Source organism: Spermophilus citellus, assembly GCF_964194105.1.
Source record: "Spermophilus citellus genome assembly, chromosome: 5".
In the NCBI taxonomy this organism is placed as follows: Eukaryota; Metazoa; Chordata; class Mammalia; order Rodentia; family Sciuridae; genus Spermophilus; species Spermophilus citellus.
Genome location: NC_138186.1, coordinates 25,628,847 through 25,650,636, shown reverse-complemented (window position 1 = coordinate 25,650,636; position 21,790 = coordinate 25,628,847). Strand labels below are relative to the sequence as shown.

Sequence of the window (21,790 nt, the reverse complement as noted above, 5' to 3'; positions counted from 1 at the left end):
GTCTGAATCACCTCAATTCACCAGTTTAATAGACGAAAAAGTATGCAGGCATTTCAAAGATGTACACAGTATTTGAACCGTGGTTTATGGCTCCAAGGATCCTGGCCATTTCCTATTTTCTTCTAAAAGAGTGCGATGTTCTCTCAATACCGCGGAGAGGCAGGGTTCTCTCTTGACAAAGATGCTCCTCCACCCCTCACTCCAGTCTTCAGTAAGTGGACAACCCTGTTACGGGCTCTGAAAACAAAAGTTCTCTTTTCACCAAATTCCTACTACTACACTCCCCCCCACTTCCCGCCCAAGCCACATTGCTGCCGTTTGGTTGTCACTAGTTATTGACGGGACTCGGGGCAGATCCTGGCGGGGAGGTGAGATCCCCATTTCGCGCCTCGCCCTTCGCGGGAAACGGTCCGCAGTGACAGTCCCAGAGATGGGACGCTCCAGGATCCAAGTGCGCTCTCCGACTAGAGGAGCAGAGGGTCGCGGAGAGCCACCAGAGTCCCCAACCGGGTCACCAGCTGCCCCTCGCCTCCATCCAGAAGCTGGGGCTCGTCCTCCCGGGCTCGGTCTCCGTTAGCCAGGCGCCCCCCTCCGCGCCGCAGGCGGAGCCTCCCCCGTCCCGCCTCCGCCCCGCCCCCAGCGCGGCTTTCAAGCTCTATAAAGTTCCTCTTTCTCACCTCACTCTCTTAGTTTCACCACTTGAACTTGGGACACACCGCTGCCCTCAGCTCCTAGTACCGGGAGAGGTAAGGACTGGAGTGGGTCAAGAGAAGTGTGAGGCTGGCTTGAGAGGGCAGGGAGCACAAACTAGAAGTCCCAGGTTCCATCTCAAGGCTACGCAGGGGACCCCAGCTTTGGAGGGGGAAGGGAGCGGGGCCAAGTTAGGGAGCTCAGATTCCCACCCCATCTGCATCGGACCCAGGGAGTTTGTACTGCCTGTCCTGTTACGGGCTCTCTCGGATCCTGGACCCCACTGCCACTTAGCTGGTCAGCCCGACCTGCGCCCTGGAGGTGCCACGCGCGGTACCAGATGAGCTAACGGGACTGTCGGGGATCCAGGAATAGCTAAGGCCGAGCGGTCAAAGGAAACCACACGGAGCAGCAGGCTAGTTCGCGGGAGGACAACCCCTGACCCTATTGGCTCCTTCCCCTGAATCTCATTCTTAAGGGTCCCAAACTCAACTACCGTCAGCGTGTAACTACCGGGCTGAGGAGGAAGGAGGAGGTCCAAATTTGGGCAGCTGGGAGGCCTGAGCGTTACCGCCTCAACCCCTGCTCAGTGCACTCCTTCGCTTCCCAGGCACAGGAGCTGGCCTCGCCTTCCCTGGGACCCTTCTTGTCCCAACTCTCCCTCACTGGTTTGGGTATCATTCTGACTCTCAACGCGCGGGAATCTCCAGCTGCTGGGCTGCGCTCCTCCAATAGTACACACTCTTCTCCACTTGTTGCTCAGAGGGCCTACTTAATCCTGGTTAGCTGAAGAGAGGTAGGGTTATTTAAAGGACAGAGTTAAAGGTTGCGGGAGAAGAAAACCGGGTGGGGGTGTGGAGCGGCGGGAGAAGCAGGTGCTATGCACCTGGAAACCCCGAACACGGGACAGCCACGTGCGAGGTCCTCCGCGCATGGGAACCACCAAGGGGGGTGTGAATGGAGTGAAAAAAGAGTGGAAACTAATAGTAAAAGGGGAAAATGAGGTGGAAATAGCTTGGGAGCGAGCAGAGAGCAGCGGAAACGACAGGTGAGCGGGCAAACGCAGTGTCAAGACTGGTGGCAACTGGATTTAGGAGCGTGCGAAAAGTTGTGTACCTGGGGAGCTTTGGAGATGTGAAATGAGTTAAATTAATAGAGTGCTGGAAGGTGGGGTGAGCAGACGGGCTGCACGGAGGGCGCGCTCAGGAAGCCGCAGAACTGTGCGCGCCAAGGGGATGCTCCGGGGCCTGTCGCAAAGGTACCTTCTCTTAGGGGACTTGGGTGACACTGACATTGCACGCACGCGCTTCACAGCGTGGTCACTGCCAAAAGGGTTCAGGACTGGGTGCCAGAGCGCTGTGCAGCAGTGACTGAAGGGCAGCTTTCTTCTCCCCTGCAGCGTGGAGCCAGTACGGGAGGCGAATTCTGGGTGAGCTCCAGGGCGGTGGTCGGCAAACTGGGTATGAACCTAGAGGGCGGCGGCCGAGGTGGAGAGTTCGGCATGAGTGCGGTGAGCTGCGGCAACGGGAAACTCCGCCAGTGGCTGATTGACCAAATCGACAGCGGCAAGTACCCGGGGCTTGTGTGGGAGAACGAAGAGAAGAGCATCTTTCGTATCCCGTGGAAGCACGCGGGCAAGCAGGACTATAACCGCGAGGAGGACGCCGCCCTCTTCAAGGTCACCTGAATGAGGGAATCTTGTGGGCAGGCTTGGGGGGGGGGGTGACAAAGAGGCCCGGACTCCATCCAGAGTCTTTGGCCCGGAGTCCAGTCAGTGGTCCCAGTGCAGCGGTTTTCAAAGAAAGGGACTGGCAGGGGCGACAGAATGAGATGAGCCCTGCGGGATAAGTGGCTGGAGCTTTGAAGTTCTCAGGTGATTGCTTAAATGGGGAACTTGGCCCCAATCCTGAGCAAGTGGCATGAGCAATTCCCAGGGAGTCAGTCAGAGGGCTCCAGAAGTAGGGATATCTTTGAAGGAGGCAGCCTTTAGAGGGCTTTGAGTTGCTTCTCTGTGCCTTCCTCTGTTTTCATCCAAATCTCAGGCCCTATCTCCAAATCCCTGTCTCCTTTGGTCAGTGTAAGCCTCTGACTCTGTGCATCTGTGGGTGCTCTTATCTGCCTCCCTGTTTTTCTGTCTCTGTTTCACTTGTTTCTCTCTGAGTTTCTCTGGTTCCCACTCCCCCACCCCTTTGGTCTTTGCTCTCTGGTTCTAGCTGTCTTTGAATGCATCCATCTCTGTTTCTCACTTTCTGTCTCAGGGTATCTATCTCTGTCTGGCTCTTTTATTCTAAGACTCTGGAAATTTCTCTCTCTCTCTCTCTCTCTCTCTCTCTCTCTCTCTCTCTCTCTCTCTCTCCCCTTCTTTCTGTGTGAGTGCCCCTGTTCATGACTGCTTTCCCCTAGAGCACTTTACTCTGTGAACTGTGAGACCCAGCCCCCACCTGTGGGCAGGGAGGGGAAGGGGACTTCCTCTGGGAATTTGTTCACAGAGTACTTCAGACCTTGTGACTGTCCAGATGTACCCTGTGGGGACTTAATCTTCCACAGCTCTGTCCCTAATCTCAGCCACACTTGCTTCAGGGGCCTCCAAGCCTCATCCCACCTTTTATAAACACCCAGAAATGTTGAAACCACTCACCTTTAATTTGACAATGGTAGGGTTCTAGGTGAGAAAATTTTACCTGGAGGACACCTGGTGTCATTACCATTCACATTTTGAGCAACAGTATAAATCTGAAGCACTAAGCAACATTTTTTTTTCTTTTAGAAAGATTCTTAAAAAAAAAAAAAGAAAGAAAGAAATTGACTTTTCATTCTCTTCATTCTTTCCCACCAGGCTTGGGCTCTATTTAAAGGAAAGTTCCGAGAAGGCATTGATAAACCAGACCCTCCTACCTGGAAGACACGTTTGCGATGCGCTTTGAACAAGAGCAATGACTTTGAGGAATTGGTTGAGAGGAGCCAGCTGGATATCTCTGACCCATACAAAGTGTACAGGATTGTTCCTGAGGGAGCCAAAAAAGGTAGGGGCTTTCCTGAATTTGGGTCACAGAATAGAGGCAGCCTGATACTTATAATGCCTTAATTTCATTCTGAAGGTCACTTTCTATTTTTGCTTTTATATAGCCTGCTGCCTCCTGTCCCATGGTCAAGCCCAGCAGGCTCCTTCCCCAAGTTCTCTGAGTTATAAGCTGAAAACCCTGTGATGTTACTAAGGGATAATTTCTCAGGCTCTAACCCTGTAACATAATGTGTGTGCACGCACTTCAACTGTGTGTTTACCAGTTAGTCCATTCAATTATAGTATGAACCAAATTTCCAAACTTGAAGACCCATTAAAACTTTACTTATCTAATAGACTTTGGTAAGTGGCATTTTCCAGAAAGAAAAGCATATGGAACATCCTTAAATTGTTACTGCTTACAGTAATAAAAAGGTCCACTTTTAGAGGATAATATAGTCAGCTGGGGTACTTACTGAGTCAGATTCCTGGACAATTATTTCCAAGATTCTGACCAGTGTGTCCAGAGAAGAGCCCATAAATCTGCAGTTTATACAAATCATGACCCCACCTTGGATATATCTCACCAGAAGAGCCCCTTAGCTGGTCACAAGGCATGTTAGCACATGGATCTCATTTATTTCTCTACCTGTCATACATATGTCAGATCTTGTTGACATCTGTTCAAATAATATGAACTGCCCAAGGGAATTGCTAAAAATGCCTTATTTGTCAACACTGTGTGCTATGCATTCTAAGAACTAAAGCCTCAGGTATTTTTCCAAGATTTGACGTTTAGTTGAATCAGTTCCTTTTTTCACTCTGTACCATTTCTCTTTTCCTCAAACACACAGGAGCAAAGCAGCTCACCCTGGAGGACCCACAGATGACCATGAGCCACCCCTACCCCATGACGGCACCTTATACCCCACTCCCGGCCCAGGTACAGGGGAGGGCACTAAGCCTCTGGAAGTCCAGCCTGGGTCTGTGTGTTGGCCCCACACAGAGGGGAAGAAACACAAAACAGCAGGACTTCATGTTTTCCTTGACAAGTCCAACAGCTAAACAAATTTCCTTGGTGGCTGAGTGAATGTCTCATCACACAGCCTAGATTACCAGTTAGTTTAAATAGGAGAGCTTGGGTGTGTCTTGTCTGTTGGAATATGCTTCTTCTATTGATTCTCAAATCTTCTGGGAACCAGACCTTTTGTAGTAGTTGAAGATTTTGGAAGTTGTGCTTTATCATGTGAAACCACAGGGCAGCTGATCTCTGTAGGCTTTCCTGATTTGAATTACAGCTCTGTTTTCTTCACTTTGGTGGGTAAAAGAAGGCAAATTTCCTTGCAGTATTTTTGGTGCCAGTCTTAACCATATGATGAAGCCTTAGATAAATCATCGCTTTACAACACTGTCTTCATTGTGCTTTTTGAACTTCTGTGACTGTTTTCCACCTAGTGTAATGAACAGCTCACTCCAGTCTTTTCGAATGATAAAATGAGTTGGCTGCTGGCCGAAGAAGGGGTTCCCTGAGAGTTTGGGAGGATATAAAAGCACCCCCTTTTCCCATGCCAATGTTTTTCATCTTAACTCCTCTTGTGTTCCTTTAGCAGGTTCATAACTACATGATGCCACCCCATGATCGAAGCTGGAGGGATTATGTCCCCGATCAGCCTCACCCAGAAATCCCGTATCAGTGTCCAATGACATTTGGTCCCCGTAGCCATCACTGGCAAGGCCCAGCTTGTGAAAATGGTAAGGCATGTGCCAGGGCATTTGACAGAAGAGCAGACCTAGACATGTGTCCGTGGGGAATTCCGGGTAGTTGTCCTGAGCAACACCGTAGGGCTTTCCCCTTCTTAGAGATTGCTAGAAAGATTTCATGTGTATCAGATAGGAGAGCGGGGGGGGGGGGGATTTCTCTGTCCTATAGGATGCTAAGCTCCTCAGAACCAGATTTTTCAGGACCCATGTGGCATAACCCTATGTGGGGCCTTAAATACCCCAGAGATTATTCCAGGCAGCAAAAACTGCCCCCCCCCACTTTTTTAACAGAGAAGATCATAGAAACTCGTAGAATGTAAATAATGTGCCCAAGTCACTCAGTAAGAGTAAAGGGCTGGTGTTCAATGTCAGATATCCTAAGCCCAAATCCAACCTTGTATAAAAGACAGGGGAGGTCATATATCAAAATGGTCATCTATATATTTTTAAATTATCTGGTTAATGGGTTAACAATTTTTTTTTCATCCTGAGTAACCTTAACTTTTATTTGTAAACTTAGGCAAAAAAAAGGGGGGGAGAGGGATAGATTCTGGCCATCTCACCTCCTGAATTTTCTCTTAGCTGACTGAGGTCACATAATCTCACTAGTCTGTTTCTGTTTACCCATCTGTAAAATGGGCATACTACAGTCATGCCCAGATCCTCTCCTCTGCAGGGACACTGGGAGATTACTCTATGTCCCTTGAAGAGTAATTATGTTCGTTGGAGCTGTTCTTGGTATTAAAAATTATAATAAGAAGGGAATGGATAAACACTACAAAAATAAAATAAAATAAAATAAAAACCTAAAGGGTCTTTACAGGAGCCTGCCTAGTATTGGGTCCCAAAAGACTTGTGTAATTTGGATTAGATGTGTTCCTGTGACTACAGGGGTTCCTCAGGCATCAAAAGTGAAATCTTTCAGCAGAAGCACTCATTAGCTATGTGCAGAGAAAATTTCACAAAGTATGTTCAATGCAGCAAAATACTAGCTTTTAGGACTTTTGATTTAGTTATTTAAGTAGAAGTCATGAGATGGGTCCACACACTGATCCTTTTGTGTTTTCTGGGAATATTTACTCTTTTACAATTTGGTCTTTCCATCCCTGCTTTTCCAAGCCTGTTCAAGTCATTCTTGGCTTTTGGTACTGAATAAAGTCTGTTGAGTAGCATGTTCTTTAAAGAAAAACTTAGGATTCAATTATATTGGCTTTCTAAGAGTAATATTCAGCAAAGGTTGATTTTTCAAACTGTAGGTGAAGAATCGGCTAACGTTAAACTGATTTCTGAAATTCAGACATGTATCCAATGCATCAGACTCTGTTGAACTAATAAGCATAGCAACACGAGGCAATGTTTTGAACAGGGCAAAAAAAATGGAATGTCTAGACATATTTCTAAGCATGGGTAACAATAATTGAACTGCTAGAATAATTAGGTTCTGTGACATACTCTTTCTCTTTCTCTCTTTTTTTTTTCTTTATATCTGTGGTGTTGGGATCTACTCAGTGACAGATTACTCTACTAATGAGCTACATCCCTAGCCCAACATATCCTTTCTCGATATGTTTTTAAGGTGACACATTGCTACTGGGCTGGCAGGAGATGGGTTCAGTTTTCTCCTTAACCCAGAAGTAGCTAGTAAAATAAATATGAACTAAACATTTGTTAGTTTTTAATTGGGACTTTGGTAATCAAAACTTAGGCAGACCTAATCTCTCAGTCAGCCGTGAACTTGCTTTGTGAACAGGGTCAAAGCCTTTAATCTCCTTCTGAGCCTCACTTTCCCTGTTTATGAACAAGAGGGAGAGCTCTGAGTTTTCTTCCAAGGCTGTACAATGGCTCATACCTCCTTTGACTTGCTTTTTTTCTATTGGACTTTGGCTTATCTTTGCCTCATGAGTATGTGCCCTGCATCAGAGGGTGCTTGCTTTGAGCCTGTTGGGTTTGGGTTAGAAGGTGACTCCATTCCATACTCCATTGCACACTCAGGTGGCCTCCTAATTATTAGACTCTGTGTTTAGACATCTGATTTTTATTTGCAAATGCAGGTTGCCAGGTGACAGGAACCTTTTATGCTTGTGCCCCACCTGAGTCCCAGGCTCCTGGAATCCCCATAGAGCCAAGCATAAGGTCTGCTGAAGCCTTGGCGCTCTCAGGTGAGTGCAATGTTGGGTTTTGGAGGCACCTGCAGGAGGCCAGTCTCTGCTGCTGGCTCCACTCACCTTTGGGTAGATTTGGTGGGGATTTAGACATTTGTTTGGGCCCTCTTGAGTCAGGAGTAGGTGCGGACACATGTTATCACCAGACATTGAGGACACTGAAGTGAATAAGGTACATTATTAGAAAGCCAGCTAGCTTGTCGTTCTGATACAGATCCAAACACAGGTTGAATGGAAAGCATTTTGATTTCTCCAATGGCATCTCTCCAAATTTCCAGGAATATGCAAATACTTGTTTTTCTTTACTGAGAGTCCCCTATCAGCTGACATTCTCACAATGTAGAACATTTTCTTAGGAAATATAAAAGCTTCTCATTTCAAAAAGCTGTTAATTTCTTTTATGTTTAGCTGCAAACTTGTTGTCCCTAACTTGCTTCCTGGGGACATTGGTTCTAGCCCCTGGTCTCATGATGCTTCGTATGTCCAGAAGGAATGCATATTTTGGTCTTCCTCTGAACTTTGATAGGACTTCCAAACAAATACGGATTTAATCTGATTTGTAAACTTCCATTTCTAAAGAATTCCTACACCACAGAGAATGTAGCTATTTAAGGAAGATGCTTCATGACTCTTTGTCTATGTTCATTTATTCTTTAGATAATATTTTAATTGTTTTTAAATGGAATTTGTACTTACATTAAAAATAAATAGCTTAAGTTTCAGAGTTCTCACCTTGTCCTCTGACATCTTTAAAAGTCAGTGACAGAAAATACAAACTAACTTCTAAAGATTCCGGAGACCAGAGTTGAGGCGCTTTCCTTGTTCACAGAAAAGCTGCAGTGTTACTGTCTAGTTCCTTGCAGTTCTGAAGTTCTCAGGGAGGTGTGTGCCTTTCTTCTGAGATGCTCATGAATAACTGAGGATCCCCTTTAGGAGGAGCCAGTTCTAAGCAGCAAGAGTCGTATTTGTTTTTAGAGTCTTTCAGATTTTTTTCTGAGCACCTCAGACTTGTGTGGGTGCCTGAGGAGTAGGAAATAAACAGCTATTTATATCTCTGCAACCTCGTGATTTCTGATGACATTAAATGAAATGAAACCTGCCCTGCCAGTCACCTCCAATGGCCAACACCCACTCTCATCCGTGCACCACCTTACTCAGTCTGTTTATAGTGGCAGAAATTGAAGAGACAGTGACGTGGGTTAAGAATCAAAATCTACCTTTGAGGAATAAGAGGGTTTTGTGGGTTCCTTTTTTTTTCTTGGTATGCATAATACAGATTAATGATCAACCTTGAATACATTTATCAGAGAACTATGATTCCCAGTCATTGTTAAATCCCAGGCAGTCACCTCTGGGAAGCTGTCTCCTGCCTGGGTTGCCCTCTTATATTTTATTTAAGGAACTCTTTGCAAAACTAACTGGGTCCTTTAACCTTTTGGGTGGTGTTCTAAAGAGGGTTCTGAAAGCAGTAAAACTTTTGTAAATGAATTAATTTTTTAGTTTCAAAAAGCACAGATTTAGAGTTCTTTTTTAAAAAATGCAAAGATTAGAGGAATTTAAGCAGATTTTACATTAACTGTTGGCTCTTAGAGAATTTTTTTTTTCATTGATTCCTTTTAAAAAAAATTTTTTTTTGCTGTGCAGGGGATTGAATCCAGGGCGGGCCTTGTGTGTTTTGGGCAAGTGCTGTACCACTGAGCTACCTCCCCAGCCTAGATGCTTTTTTTTTTTTTTTTTTTATTGCCACAAGAATTAATTCTATGATAAAAGAAGTACATACCCACTGTAGAAAACTAATTTCAAGATTAGAAAAACAAAAAAAGAAAATGAAAATCACGTTCTATCACTTAGGAATCACTACACTTAGGGCCTTCCTGCTGATGCTTCAAAGTGTCTATGTATATATATTTACCTAAAAAATGTCATATTAATAATTTAGGAAGTTTCAGATGTTGGATGTAATTGCTTTTTTAAAAAATTCACACACACTCACAAACAAACATCTGTTTGTTTTTTGCTAGTAGAAATTAAACATATTGTTCAACTCCTCCAAAATCAAAATTGATTTACTTAAAGATGAATTCTCTTTCAGTGACACATGACTCAGTATTTTAGATGTAAACATGGTCATCAGTATCATAATCAACTTCATCTAAAAAAATGACTTTGTAAGTCTTTCTTTTAAGATATTTTAATTTTTGTGGTTCTGGCAATTGACCCTAGGGTCTCTCTCAAATGCTAAGCAACCTGAGCTGCATCACCAGCCTAGAATTTGTAACTTCATAACAGAGAGGCTTTCAGATATCACTTAATCATATTTTGCAGAAAATTAATGAAGGATATGCTCCTCCAGCTCTTGAAATAAAAAAGAATCCATGACCACATATATTTGGAAGCTGCTGGGTTAGACAAATTAAGTAGATGTCTTTCTGAGGGCTTCTCTAAGTAAAACATGCTCACCGGGAATCTCCAGCAATGAGAGAAAGACACGCAGCATTTCCTAGATATTCTTGACCCTGAAATATACTTGTTCATGGTACATCTGGGGACACTCATATTCTACCCAATATGCTTTGTTTGGGGCAAGTCGATTGGTGGGTCTGATAGTACTGACTCCTGAGCTCTGTGTTTGCAGACTGTCGACTGCATATCTGCCTGTACTACCGGGAAATCCTGGTAAAGGAGCTGACCACATCTAGCCCTGAAGGCTGCAGGATCTCCCATGGACACACCTATGATGCCAGCAACCTGGACCAGGTCCTATTCCCCTACCCAGAGGACAATGGGCAGAGGAAGAACATTGAGAAGCTGCTGAGCCACCTGGAGAGGGGTGTGGTCCTCTGGATGGCTCCAGATGGACTTTATGCCAAAAGACTATGCCAGAGCAGGATCTACTGGGACGGGCCCCTGGCACTGTGCAGCGACCGGCCCAACAAACTGGAGAGAGATCAGACCTGCAAGCTCTTTGACACGCAGCAGTTTCTGTCAGGTAATGCACTTTATGTCTTCTAGAATGGAGGTAGTGGTGGCATGTGACCGCAGGAGTCAGAAATGACAGGTGCCTCCTACCCCAAGCAGAGTTCTTCTTCCTGTTAGCCCCAGAGCCCAGTGGGCTTTGTTCCAGAATAGGTGACTTGACTGGTTCACAGGTCCTCTCTGCCTCTATCATCTGTTCCCCTCATTGTCAAAGAATGTCTGGATGAGAAGGCCCAGGTGGACAGTGGCTCAGGCTGATATCTCAGGGTTTTGGTTTTCAAAAGTAGTCACCTCTTAACAAGGTTCCGTTTTGGGGGGGCCAGGTTGATCTTAATAAGCTTAATTGGTGATGTTTCCGGGTTCCTAGAAAAAACTGTGAAGGTTAGAAGCATACTGTTCTTGGTTATGAGATGTGTCATCCTTAAGCACATGCCGCCCTGCAGGTGGGACCAAGGATAGGAGTGTACTGAATTGATTTGTCAAGGGGGAAATGATGGGAAGGTTTCGTATTTTCTCTGTCCCATGAGTGTTTCTAATCATATTTTCCAGAACCAGTGTGTTTTCTTTTCCTAGTTTTGATTTCATGTCAGTTAAAAAAGCCCTGGGTGGATTTTTGGGAAATCATTGAACATGTCATTGTGGGGACCTCATACAGTGTTCTATTTGTTGTCTAGATGGAGGATGCTTTGGGGACAGGAGGGCTGCTCTGCTTGCCAACTCCTTGATGGTTCTTCTCTTACCTTATCTTAAACTTATTCTTCCACTAGGTCCCCCTTTCAAAATACCTCATGTCTTTGTTTTTTAAAGTCCCTCCCTTTTCACCAAGCATACTCTCCTGCCTGGCCCACTGTTTTGAAATATGTTCGCATTGTAAAATGGCTAAATTGAGCCAATTAACATAGATAGTACCTCACATATCTGTCATTTTTTTTGGTGGTGCGAACTCTACTTAAAACTTCAAGTATATTGTATATAAAATAGTTGAACTCAGGAAAGTATAGAGTTCAGCTACCATAATTAACTATTGTCATGGTGCTATAGGATGAACCTCTTGAATTTAGGGCTCCTAACTGAAATTTTGTGTCCTTTTACCTCCATCTCCCTCCCCTCCCCCAGCTTCTGAACCACAATTCTACTCTTTACTCCTGTAAGTTCAGCTATTTGGGGTTCTACATATAGGTGAGGTCATGTGGTTCTTGGTCTTATCTGTTCCCGGCTTATTTCACTTAATATATCCTCCAGGCATATCCATGTTGTCACAAATGACAGGATTTTATTCTTTTTTTTTATGCTTGAACGGTATTCTTTTGTATAAGTATGCCACATTTTCTCTATGCATCTGCTGTTGGACAGGTCATTCCCTATCTTGACTATTATGAATAATCTGCAGTGAATATAGGAGCATAGATGTCTCTTCAACATACTGATTTCATTCCTTTGGATATTATTCAGAAGTAGTGGATTGCCAAATGCTGAACCTGCCTCTTGAAAAAAATATATACATATGTATATATAATGTATATGTAGTTTATATAAAAATATATACATAAAGACATATATTAAAATATAAATATATTAAAATTTACATATGTATATATGTACATATAAGCATATATATATATATATCACCTATGTGCCATTTACATGACCTTTCTGTTAAAGAGGCCCAAATTTGTATAAACCCATCCAGATTATTTTTTGGTACCCAAAACAAATATATCCCTAGGTAATCACCCTTCCCACAGAGGTGGGACACAAGGAAGAGGAAGCACCATCTCTGGTTGTCTGAGGTAGCTGTGGGATGATGAAGAAGACACATGAGGTTGGGATACCTCTTGATCTAAGAGCAGAAATGTCTCCAGGCTGGACCATCCTCACTGTCTTGGGTCTGGCATGGTATTCATGGTGATGGGCAGGGAAAATACAATGAGCCACTGACAAGCATCTGTCTATATCTCTTATGTCCATCTTGTAGTCTGAAGGGTCATGTATCCTGGAAGGCTGGCGCTCCCTAGGTTGGGTTTTCCTAAGAGATTGCAGATCTTGGCATCTTTAGATTCAGAGGCTACCCCAGGGTGAGGGCTTTCTAATTAAGGCATCCTGGAAAAAAAATGGCACTTGCTTCTCTCAGTTCCTCTTGCCATGCCTGTTTTAGGGAGGTGGAATGTCTTCACTGTGAGCTGTAAGGTACCCTTTGAGTCAGAGCTGACAGGTGAGAGGTGGCCACAGATAAGAAGCTAGAGCAAGAGTCAAGTGGGTGTCCTGAGGATGTGAATTTTCTTGCCTAGAATTTCATATTTCATATTTATCTGTGAGCAAGAATTGTTCTTTTTTTTGTCTTCCTTTGTAACAGAAGCCTGTGCTTTTTGTCCACTGCAGCCTCTGAGGTTCACTGAGGTTCAGGAAGGATGCTGTGAACGTTAAAACTGCAGCTGTGCAGACCAGCTTCTGCATAATTAAGGATTCCCACTGAACATTCTTGTATTAGCAATCATTTGAGGCATGACTTTTTCAGAGAATTGTGCCAACTTGCCACTCTGATTAACTTGTGTAGGTGTGCTCCCAGGCCACAACAGTGTGAATGTGTTTTACACATTCTGACTAAGTCAATTGAGTTTGATTAGAATTCTGGAAGAAGAAAGGGGAAAAAAAACAGAGCAGGAAGTTAAAATAGTTGTGTGAGTTAGCTGGAAACCTTAGTTGCAGAGATCAGTGGAAATCTTTGATATCTACCCATTCAGGATTTGTACCCTGCTTAGGGACAGTCCCGAAAGGCATGGCCTAAGGGTGTGTATCTGATAAGGATGCATTGCTTTGCTGCTCTGCAGAAGCCTTAACAGCTCCTGTGTAAATTCACTTTTTTTTTTTTTTCAGACATGACATTAGACTCTAGAGTTTTTCTTTGAGTCTGGGTAAGGGGAAAAGATTTAATACCAGGGACTGGATGATTTGACGCATGTCTTTCTTTTCTTTTTTAAAAATTCTTCATTTAATTTTTTTTTTTTTTGGCTGAGTTGGGGATCAAACTCAGGCCCTTGTACATGCTAGGCAAGTTCTCTACCACTGAGCTACACCCCAACCCTGGACTCATGTCTTCCCAACAGTGTTCCTATCTGTTTTATATTGTTCCGATAGGAGCAGTGGCTTCAGGACATGTATATCCACAAGAGGGGCGGCCAGTGGAACATCATCATGCCCTTTTCAAGTCATCATTCTGTCCTCAAGGGGTGCTCAAGTCCGCTCAGAGTTCCACAGTTTGGGGTTCACACCTAGTGCCAAGTGGGACAAGCTGCTGTTAGCAAGTGTCTGAGCCACGGAGATGTCACCAGTAGCACAGACACTGGATTAATGTCTCTTTCATAGTCAAGGCATGAGTTTTTAAAATAATTCTGGGATGTTGAAACATTCTTATTTTTTTTTTAAAAATGAAACTGTCTTCTTTGTATAAGACATTATTCTTTTGCTTCAACATGACATTTCATTTTCATGACATTTCATTTTCTTCTTCACCCTCCTTCTCTCCTCTCTTCAACCACTTGCATCCTGATGGGTTTGGTGCTGCACAGCAATGCTCTTCAGCTTAGGCCATGTTCCCCTGAAAGAATGGAGGGAAAATGACAAAACACACACATATGTGAACTTGTACATGTGATTTTGTTTCTGGAGTCTGCATGATAAGGAACCCTATTTAGGGAAATGAAGAGTGACTGTTCTTCTCATAGTGAAGAATCACAGAAAGCCCTTACTTCCTGTTTAACCTGGTTTGCTTTTGTGGGTTTCTCAGAGCTGCAAGCATTCGCGCACCATGGCCGTCCCCTGCCAAGATTCCAAGTGACCCTGTGCTTCGGGGAGGAGTTTCCAGACCCTCAGAGGCAAAGGAAGCTCATCACAGCCCACGTGAGTCTGCAGTTACATCATCATTGAATCGAGTTTTCCTGTTCTTGAGGGCAAAGTACTACTTAGAGAAATCTGAAAAGTAAATGTCAAACCACCTGGGAAAATAAGTGGAACCCTTAAAATAGAGGAGGAAGCATGGTCCGGTGCACAGCAAAGCCCAAGGAACCACGTGCTGTTTCCACCCTTGAGACCCACTCATCACAGAACCAGGGCACAAAGCTCAAACCAAGGGCTCCACTTGTCCCATCTTTTTTTTTCCTTTCTTTTTCAAATTGTCATACTCTCATTTTATAGGGGTTTTAAAGTATTGATACTCAAAGTTGCCCTTCAAAATTCTCCATGCCTAATAGGACTTTAAAAATACTGCCAGGTTAGTGGATCTTCCCTAGAGAGAGAAATGTTTCTCCATTTAGGAAGCTTTCTTTCATTTGTGTATCTTTTAAATTTTACTTATTTAGGTCCCAGAGATTGAACCCAGGGCACTTAACCACTGAGACACATGCCCAGCCCTTTTTTAAATATGTTTTATTTATTTATTTATTTATTTATTTATTTATTTATTTATTTTTATTTTTTTATTTTTGAGAGAGAGAGAGAGAGAGAGAGAGAGAGAGAGAGAGAGAGAGAATTTTAATCTTTTATTTATTTATTTATTTATTTAGTTTTTGGCGGGCACAACATCTTTGTATGTGGTGCTGAGGATCGAACCCCAGCCGCACGCATGCCAGGCGAGCGCGCTACCGCTTGAGCCACATCTCCAGCCCTAATATGTTTTATTTTGAGATAGGTCTCACTATAAGTTGTTTAGGGCTTCATTAAGTTACTAAGGCTGGCTTTGAACTCACAATCCTGCCTCAGCCTTACAGGTTACTGGGATTACAGGCGTGGGCCACCATGACGAACTTCATTTGTGTATTTTGTAGGTCTCCTCCAAATGTTGCCCAAGCTCCTTTACTTCTAGATTTTGGAGGAATTATTTGATTATGAATATGTGCTATTTGAAAGAGGGTATATCTTTCAAGAAGTCCAAGTAGATCAATCCCTCTTTATGGGCTCTCACACAGCAAGAGGAGTGCCACTGTGGCAAGTAAACACTGTTTTCATAAAAAAAAGAACACAGGTTTCTATAGATAGCATTTAACATTCATTCATCATAGAAAACCATCTTGAATACTAAGATGCTTTAATATGAAAACTTACATTACTACACACCCAGATATTACCAGGAAAAACGTCACATTCCATAGTACCTATTCAGATGAAATTTTTAGCTCTGAGATGATATTTTGTATTGAAAATTGAGGGCTCTGGGTGTAGCTCACGGGGTAGAGAGCTTGCCTAGCATGTACAAGGCATTGGGTTTGATCCTCAGTACTGAAAAAGAAATTGAAGTAAAACACCTCTAATCCTGAACATATGAATCTCCCTTCTTGATTGTAAAACCCAACCAACCAACCGAAATATAAGCCCATAGACTTTAGAATTTTCTCATGAATTATCTCCAGTGATTGGTATGCTAATGATAGAGTCACTAATATCTCTTGTTTTCAATAGAGAGTGTTAATAAATAAATAAGTAAACCTGGCCTTGATAAGCAACATTTAAAGAGTAGATGTTAAAATACTACATGGATCTGATTTGCAGGATGTATGAAGGGAATGGCCTAGAGTAGGTGGTTGCCCAGGCAAGACACCCCTCAAAATGGTACTGTATGACCCATAAAGGGAAGATATACATGAATCTACTTTTTGATTATGGACTTAATTCATTTCAGTTACTTACAAAGGAGTTATGCAAGTGACTGTATAGCAAATATCAAAATGGTTCAACTTAATAGAAAATAGCAAAATTGATGAGAGCTTTCATCTTGTCTTAAATTCTATAAAGTCAGGAAAAGCTGACTATTGACTTTTGTTCTGGTGAATATGATTCACACTAATAACCAAACTATGTCAGTCTGGGGCAAATTAGCCTCTCTTTTCCCATAAAGGCAGTCTGCGGCTGTTGTTTTTTTTTTGTTGTTGTTGTTGTTTTCCTTTACCTTTGGTTTAGAATTATTCAAATGAAATCTTAAGTCATTCAGAATAATCCCTTCACACTGTCAAAGAGCAATGGTGGAAAAACAAATTCACTAGCTTACATTATCCTGAAATTTACCTTATTAATTTGATTATTTTGTCAGATAATGTACATTCTTAAATGTAAATCTGTAAATTGCAAGTGTAGTTGATTCGAAAGTATCATCTTTAACTTTAGTCTCAATTGAAACCCAGAACTAAGTAGATTCTGTTTACATGTTGCTCTATATAAGAACTAACAAAAATTCAGATAACTCCAAATATGAAATTCTTTGATGTGTTATAGCATATAACTTTAGACTTATTTAGAATTTAACCATTAGGATTTGAGTGTTATTTCATGATAAGCCAATTGCATGATGTTAAAACGAATATCTCAGTAATATTTTTTTTTAAATATCTTACTAGGTGGAACCTCTGCTAGCCAGACAACTATATTATTTTGCTCAACAAAACAGTGGACATTTCCTAAGGGGCTATGATTTACCAGAACACATTAGCAGTCCAGAGGATTACCACAGATCTATCCGCCATTCCTCCATCCAGGAGTGAAAAAACTGTCAAAACAACTAAGTTTGTTTCATGATAAGTACCAAGCTTTGACAAGGACAGCTGATAGAACACCCTCTTCTTTTGAGATCATCAAGAATATATACAGCAACCCAGCGGTATCTGATTGACAGATGCACTTATGCATCTACCAGATCCCACAAGCAGATTTTTCCTATTGACTGTCATCATTGACAATAACTGTGAAAATTACCAAATAATGTGTTTACATTTACTTCAATGCTGGGTTACTTCTTACTTGAAGACTGAGAAAACTTGTATTTCAGCATCGAACCACCAATTCTTATGAGAAAAGCACTTAAGTGCTCTATCATTTCTCAGGGAAATAAAGTCTAAATTAGAGACTACTCTAACCGCTCCCCCTGCCCCCCCCAAGAAGTGTATTCATGTGTGCAGTAGCTGTAATTCTCATGGGAAATGATTGCTGAATGAATGGACCAGAATCTTGGCCTGAGGCTGAGCCATAGTGCTCTGGGCTGACCCATCTCCCCGTCTGCATGGGGTCTTCTCAGGGTGGGCTCCACCCTGCATCACATTTGCTTCCTCTCCCGGCTTCCCCTGGAAGCCAGTTGGTAGTCTCTGTTGCCATTTTCTTGAACCAAAAAGCATTAGGGCTACTCTTGGATGGGAGATTTTTGTCTGTCCTACATTCTAGTAATAATGACTGATTACATTTTTTTTCAGTTTGTCTTTTTATTCTTTGTATTTCATTCTTTAGAAATTGCTAAACGTTTTTCTTAAAGAAGAAGAAAAAAGGCAGACTATTAATAATCTAACTGCCAAAAAGAATACATTTTCAAAGCTGCATGACATTTCCCCTCTTTTGTTTGTTTTGTTTGGCTCTTGGGTGGTATCCATGGCGATACTAAGGAGGAGGAGCCAGTGGTCCAGGTTATGAACTTGTCAGGACACCCGACCAACTGATTACATAACTGCAGACTCAGTGGGCTGTTTCTGCTTATTTTGTGTATTAGATGCTTCCTCAGGCCAACAGTAGTTTGACAAGGCCTTAAAATCACTGAGATTTTTCTAAATACTTTTTTTTAAAAATGAGAATTCCAAAGATCCCCACTTGCTTTTGTAAACCTCACTCCTTACTTTCTTGCTTTTTCATTAGACTGGAGTGTTCCAATATTTTTTTTTCTCCTTCTACAAAATAATTGCTTTTATTTCCAGGCTCAGAGTTGATAGTTCTCAAATAATGTGCCAATCCTCCCCTAATTTTTAGTCTTTTAATTCATTCAACAACATATTAAATGCCTGCTGTATCCCTTGTGTTACACAGATTATAGCATTTATCAAGTTCAGTAAGCAATCAAGTATTGGGGTGCATTTTTAAAAGTTTTTACAAAGGGATTTTTAGTACTAAAACAATACATATTAACTATAGAAAATGTGAGCAATCTAGAAGAAGAAAAAAACAGAAGCTTTTTTTTTTCAAACCAAATCCCCCTCCCTAGAAGCAGCCACAAAGAAGAATTCAATTTATTCTTCCAACACACTTCAGTTTTCTATAAGTATACATAAACTTAAGAATCGTTGTGGGATTCCAGTGCAATGTCCTCAGTTTGGTTTAAGATATTTCAGTAGCCCCACAGCAAGGATTTGTTGGTCAGCCAATATAGGCTCCTCAAACTGTAGCAATTTATACATCTTATAGATGCATAGTATTTTGGGATATATTATCCTAGGAGGATATGAAATAAAATTAGAAACTGCTGTTTTCCAGGGCATCCAACCTGTGGTCTTGCTCACTGGATGATATTTAACCCACTTCACCTCCCTGAAGCTCCTTAGAGTCTCTCTTAAGTGAAATAGATACTGGATTTTTAATTGCTGTGTGAAATATATATAGTTCATATATGTGTGTGTGTGTGTGTGTGTGTGTGTGTGTGTGTGTGTGTGTCTGCTTTAACAGTGGAGTTGCATTTTCTGGAAAATGCTTGTTGGCTCAGGCAATGATCTCCAGTCTCATCTTTATGTCCAGGTGTGTGTCCTTTTAATCTTGAGGGGATCTATAGGAAGTGAACTATGAAGTGACCAATCAGGTGAAGAATCCTGACAATTGTCTCAGGCCTTTGGAAATGAATGGCTTCCTCATTTCTTGTCTCCATAAAGTGGATTCACAGACTAGAATTTAGTTTGTCCTCAGTGGAAGACCCTGTTAAAGGGTTCAGATACTTGTTGTGTGCTAAAGAGCACTGGATTGCAGAGTAAGAAATCTTCAGGTCCCATTGGTGCATGTTTGTAGGGTATCTCTTGTTCTTGGGTGTCATTTGTTTAGTAAAACTTCGGGACAGTGTGTTCTGGAACACTATGGAGAACCAAGTGAATGACTCCTTTAAAACAGAAACCTTGAACCATTCTCTCAGTCTGTGTTTGGATAGAAGTGGGTCCTGGACTAAGGCACAAATGAGGATTCCTCGCCATGCCGTGTCATTGGGTATGAACCCCAGCATCGGGGGATTCTGGGAACCTTAGGTGCACGCACATTCCGCATTGGTTAATGTGCTGCACCTGGAAGAGAAATTATTATTATTATTTGGTATTAGTTACTGTTTTAGTAAAAATCCAGATGTGTTTTAAATCCCTTTTTATTCCTCTCCAATGACAGTCTTTCCCTTCCCCACCAGCAAATGCTTTACTGATATAGTGAGATTTCTTAAGGTCTCTATTTTTATCACCCATCTCCCTAAATTATTTGTAGCTGGCTGCATCCATTTTAAAGTTGCATTAAGGCTACCATACTATTTGCATTTACTATGCCATACTCATCACCTGGCCCAGGAATCAAGCCTTGTGGATATAGGTTTTGGACCTCTATTTCTTTTTTGTATTGCAGACTAGCCTGTGATGTGAATGCAGTAAAGGTCAATTTTCCTGGTATTTATTTTCACTGCTTTATGGAATATGCGCATGAATGTAATGGAAATGTAGGGAAAGAGAAGGGAGATGTGGAGGAGAAAAGAAAAAGTCAAGAAGTTAATCCTTCTTGAATTTCTGTAAATATATTTCATGAATTTTTATGTAAATTTCCTTTTTAAAAATATTGATTGTGTGATAATGGCATGGTCTTAAGTAGTCAATAAATAAAGACTTTTAAAAAAAATCTGCTATGGAACATTTGTGTTATTAATACTCATCAAGACAGCTCTTTAAATACTTCCTTCTTCTGTTAGGTCTTTTCAGTAAGGCTGTTTCAGCAGCCTACTTCCTTCCTGGTAGTTGTATGTGTCCCTGAAATCAAATCTCAAAGTGCTCTGCTTGTTGAAAAAAAAAAAAAAAAAGCTATAGGTTTTAAATCACACTTTGCTGCCTGCCTTGCATCTGCTTCCTCTTCCCTATACCTATGTTTTTAAGGGTCCAGTAGGACCCAGAAATTTGTTTTTTGTTTCCTTTTATATTCAGAACTCCTCCGATTTTTTTGTTGTTGTTGTTGTTATTGTTGTTCTTAAAGGGGAAGACATATAGATTAACCACTGTTTGTGGGTAAAGGCTCTGGGAGTACATGGAGTGCCTTGGGGGGTCCTTTTAGCTCAGATCCAGTTTCTTCTGCTCTGAGCAGCTGGGCATGGGAATCTCCTTTCTTGGCTTTATTGTTCATTACTTATGTGGCTGGGCCTTTCAGTCTAACAGGAAGACTGCCAAGCAGCAAGGCTGCAGCCCGAGCATGGTGACACATGTCTGTAATCCTAGCCACTCAAGAGATAGAATCAGGAAGATCACAAGTTCGAGGCCAGCCTCAAGCAATTTAGCAAGAGCCCCAGCACCATAGTGAGACCCTGTCTCAAAATAACAAAAATAAAAGGGCTGGGATGTAGCCCATTGGTAAAACACCCATGGGTTCAATCACCAGTATCAAATTAAAAAAAAAAAAGTACTAGTTGAAGATCACATGGAGTTGTCAGAGAGCTTATAGATTGGACATAGGATAATTTTGAATATTGGGATAATTTTGAATTTGCTAAATGGTAATCAAAAAGAAATAATGAAAAATAAACTATTACACTACTTTGGGGGGGGGGCTCTATTTTCTCCACAAATATGGACGACTCAAGCCAGTATACATGGGCGATATTTTTTCAAATAATATATTGACTGCTTCCTAGTATCTAAAAAAATGTCTCCAAGGGATTTTGAACCCTTGAGCTTCTTCTTAAGTAATTTATGCCTCTTTCGGGTACCAGTGTTTTCCACCTTTCTTTATAGTGCCAGTTTGTGTTGTATTCAGTCTTCTACAAGCGGTTGTTGCCATGACAATTCAATACATTTATATCAAGCACATGGGCAATGCTCATCTATGCCAGAAAAACACTGAGGGTTGGTACCTCATTTTTTTTTCTAGGACAGGTTATACCTAAATTAACCCAGCATAATAGATAGCCTCTAAATCAGTATCTATGAATTATATGGTATTTGAGAGCATCCAGGGTATTACTTTCCTTAACTCTGGCTCCACCAGTCTGACCATGTATGGGCAAATGGCTGTCCTCAGATGTCCTCAGAAGAAGTCCCCTCCCCTCCCCTGGGAGACTTCCCCTGCTGCTATCTGCTCACCTGGCTAGTGCCCTTCTCTATGAAGTCTCAGCTGGTATGTCCACTCTTTCTAGAAGCATCTCTTCACTTCTCATGCATACACTCTATGAAGAATGACA

At 42.1% G+C, this 21,790-nt stretch overlaps 1 protein-coding gene across 1 annotated transcript; it reads left to right on the top strand.

Annotated features, from left to right (window-relative positions):
* The first annotated feature begins 713 nt into the window (after positions 1 to 713).
* Positions 714 to 17,648, top strand: IRF4 (interferon regulatory factor 4). Its single transcript, XM_081296529.1, has 9 exons — positions 714 to 746; positions 2,090 to 2,368; positions 3,527 to 3,713; positions 4,546 to 4,634; positions 5,299 to 5,443; positions 7,504 to 7,611; positions 10,250 to 10,603; positions 14,375 to 14,487; positions 16,974 to 17,648. Exons 2-9 carry the CDS (start codon positions 2,153 to 2,155, stop codon positions 17,115 to 17,117), a joined length of 1,356 nt encoding a protein of 451 aa, XP_081152655.1. The 5' UTR covers positions 714 to 746; positions 2,090 to 2,152; the 3' UTR covers positions 17,118 to 17,648.
* The last annotated feature ends 4,142 nt before the right edge of the window (positions 17,649 to 21,790 follow it).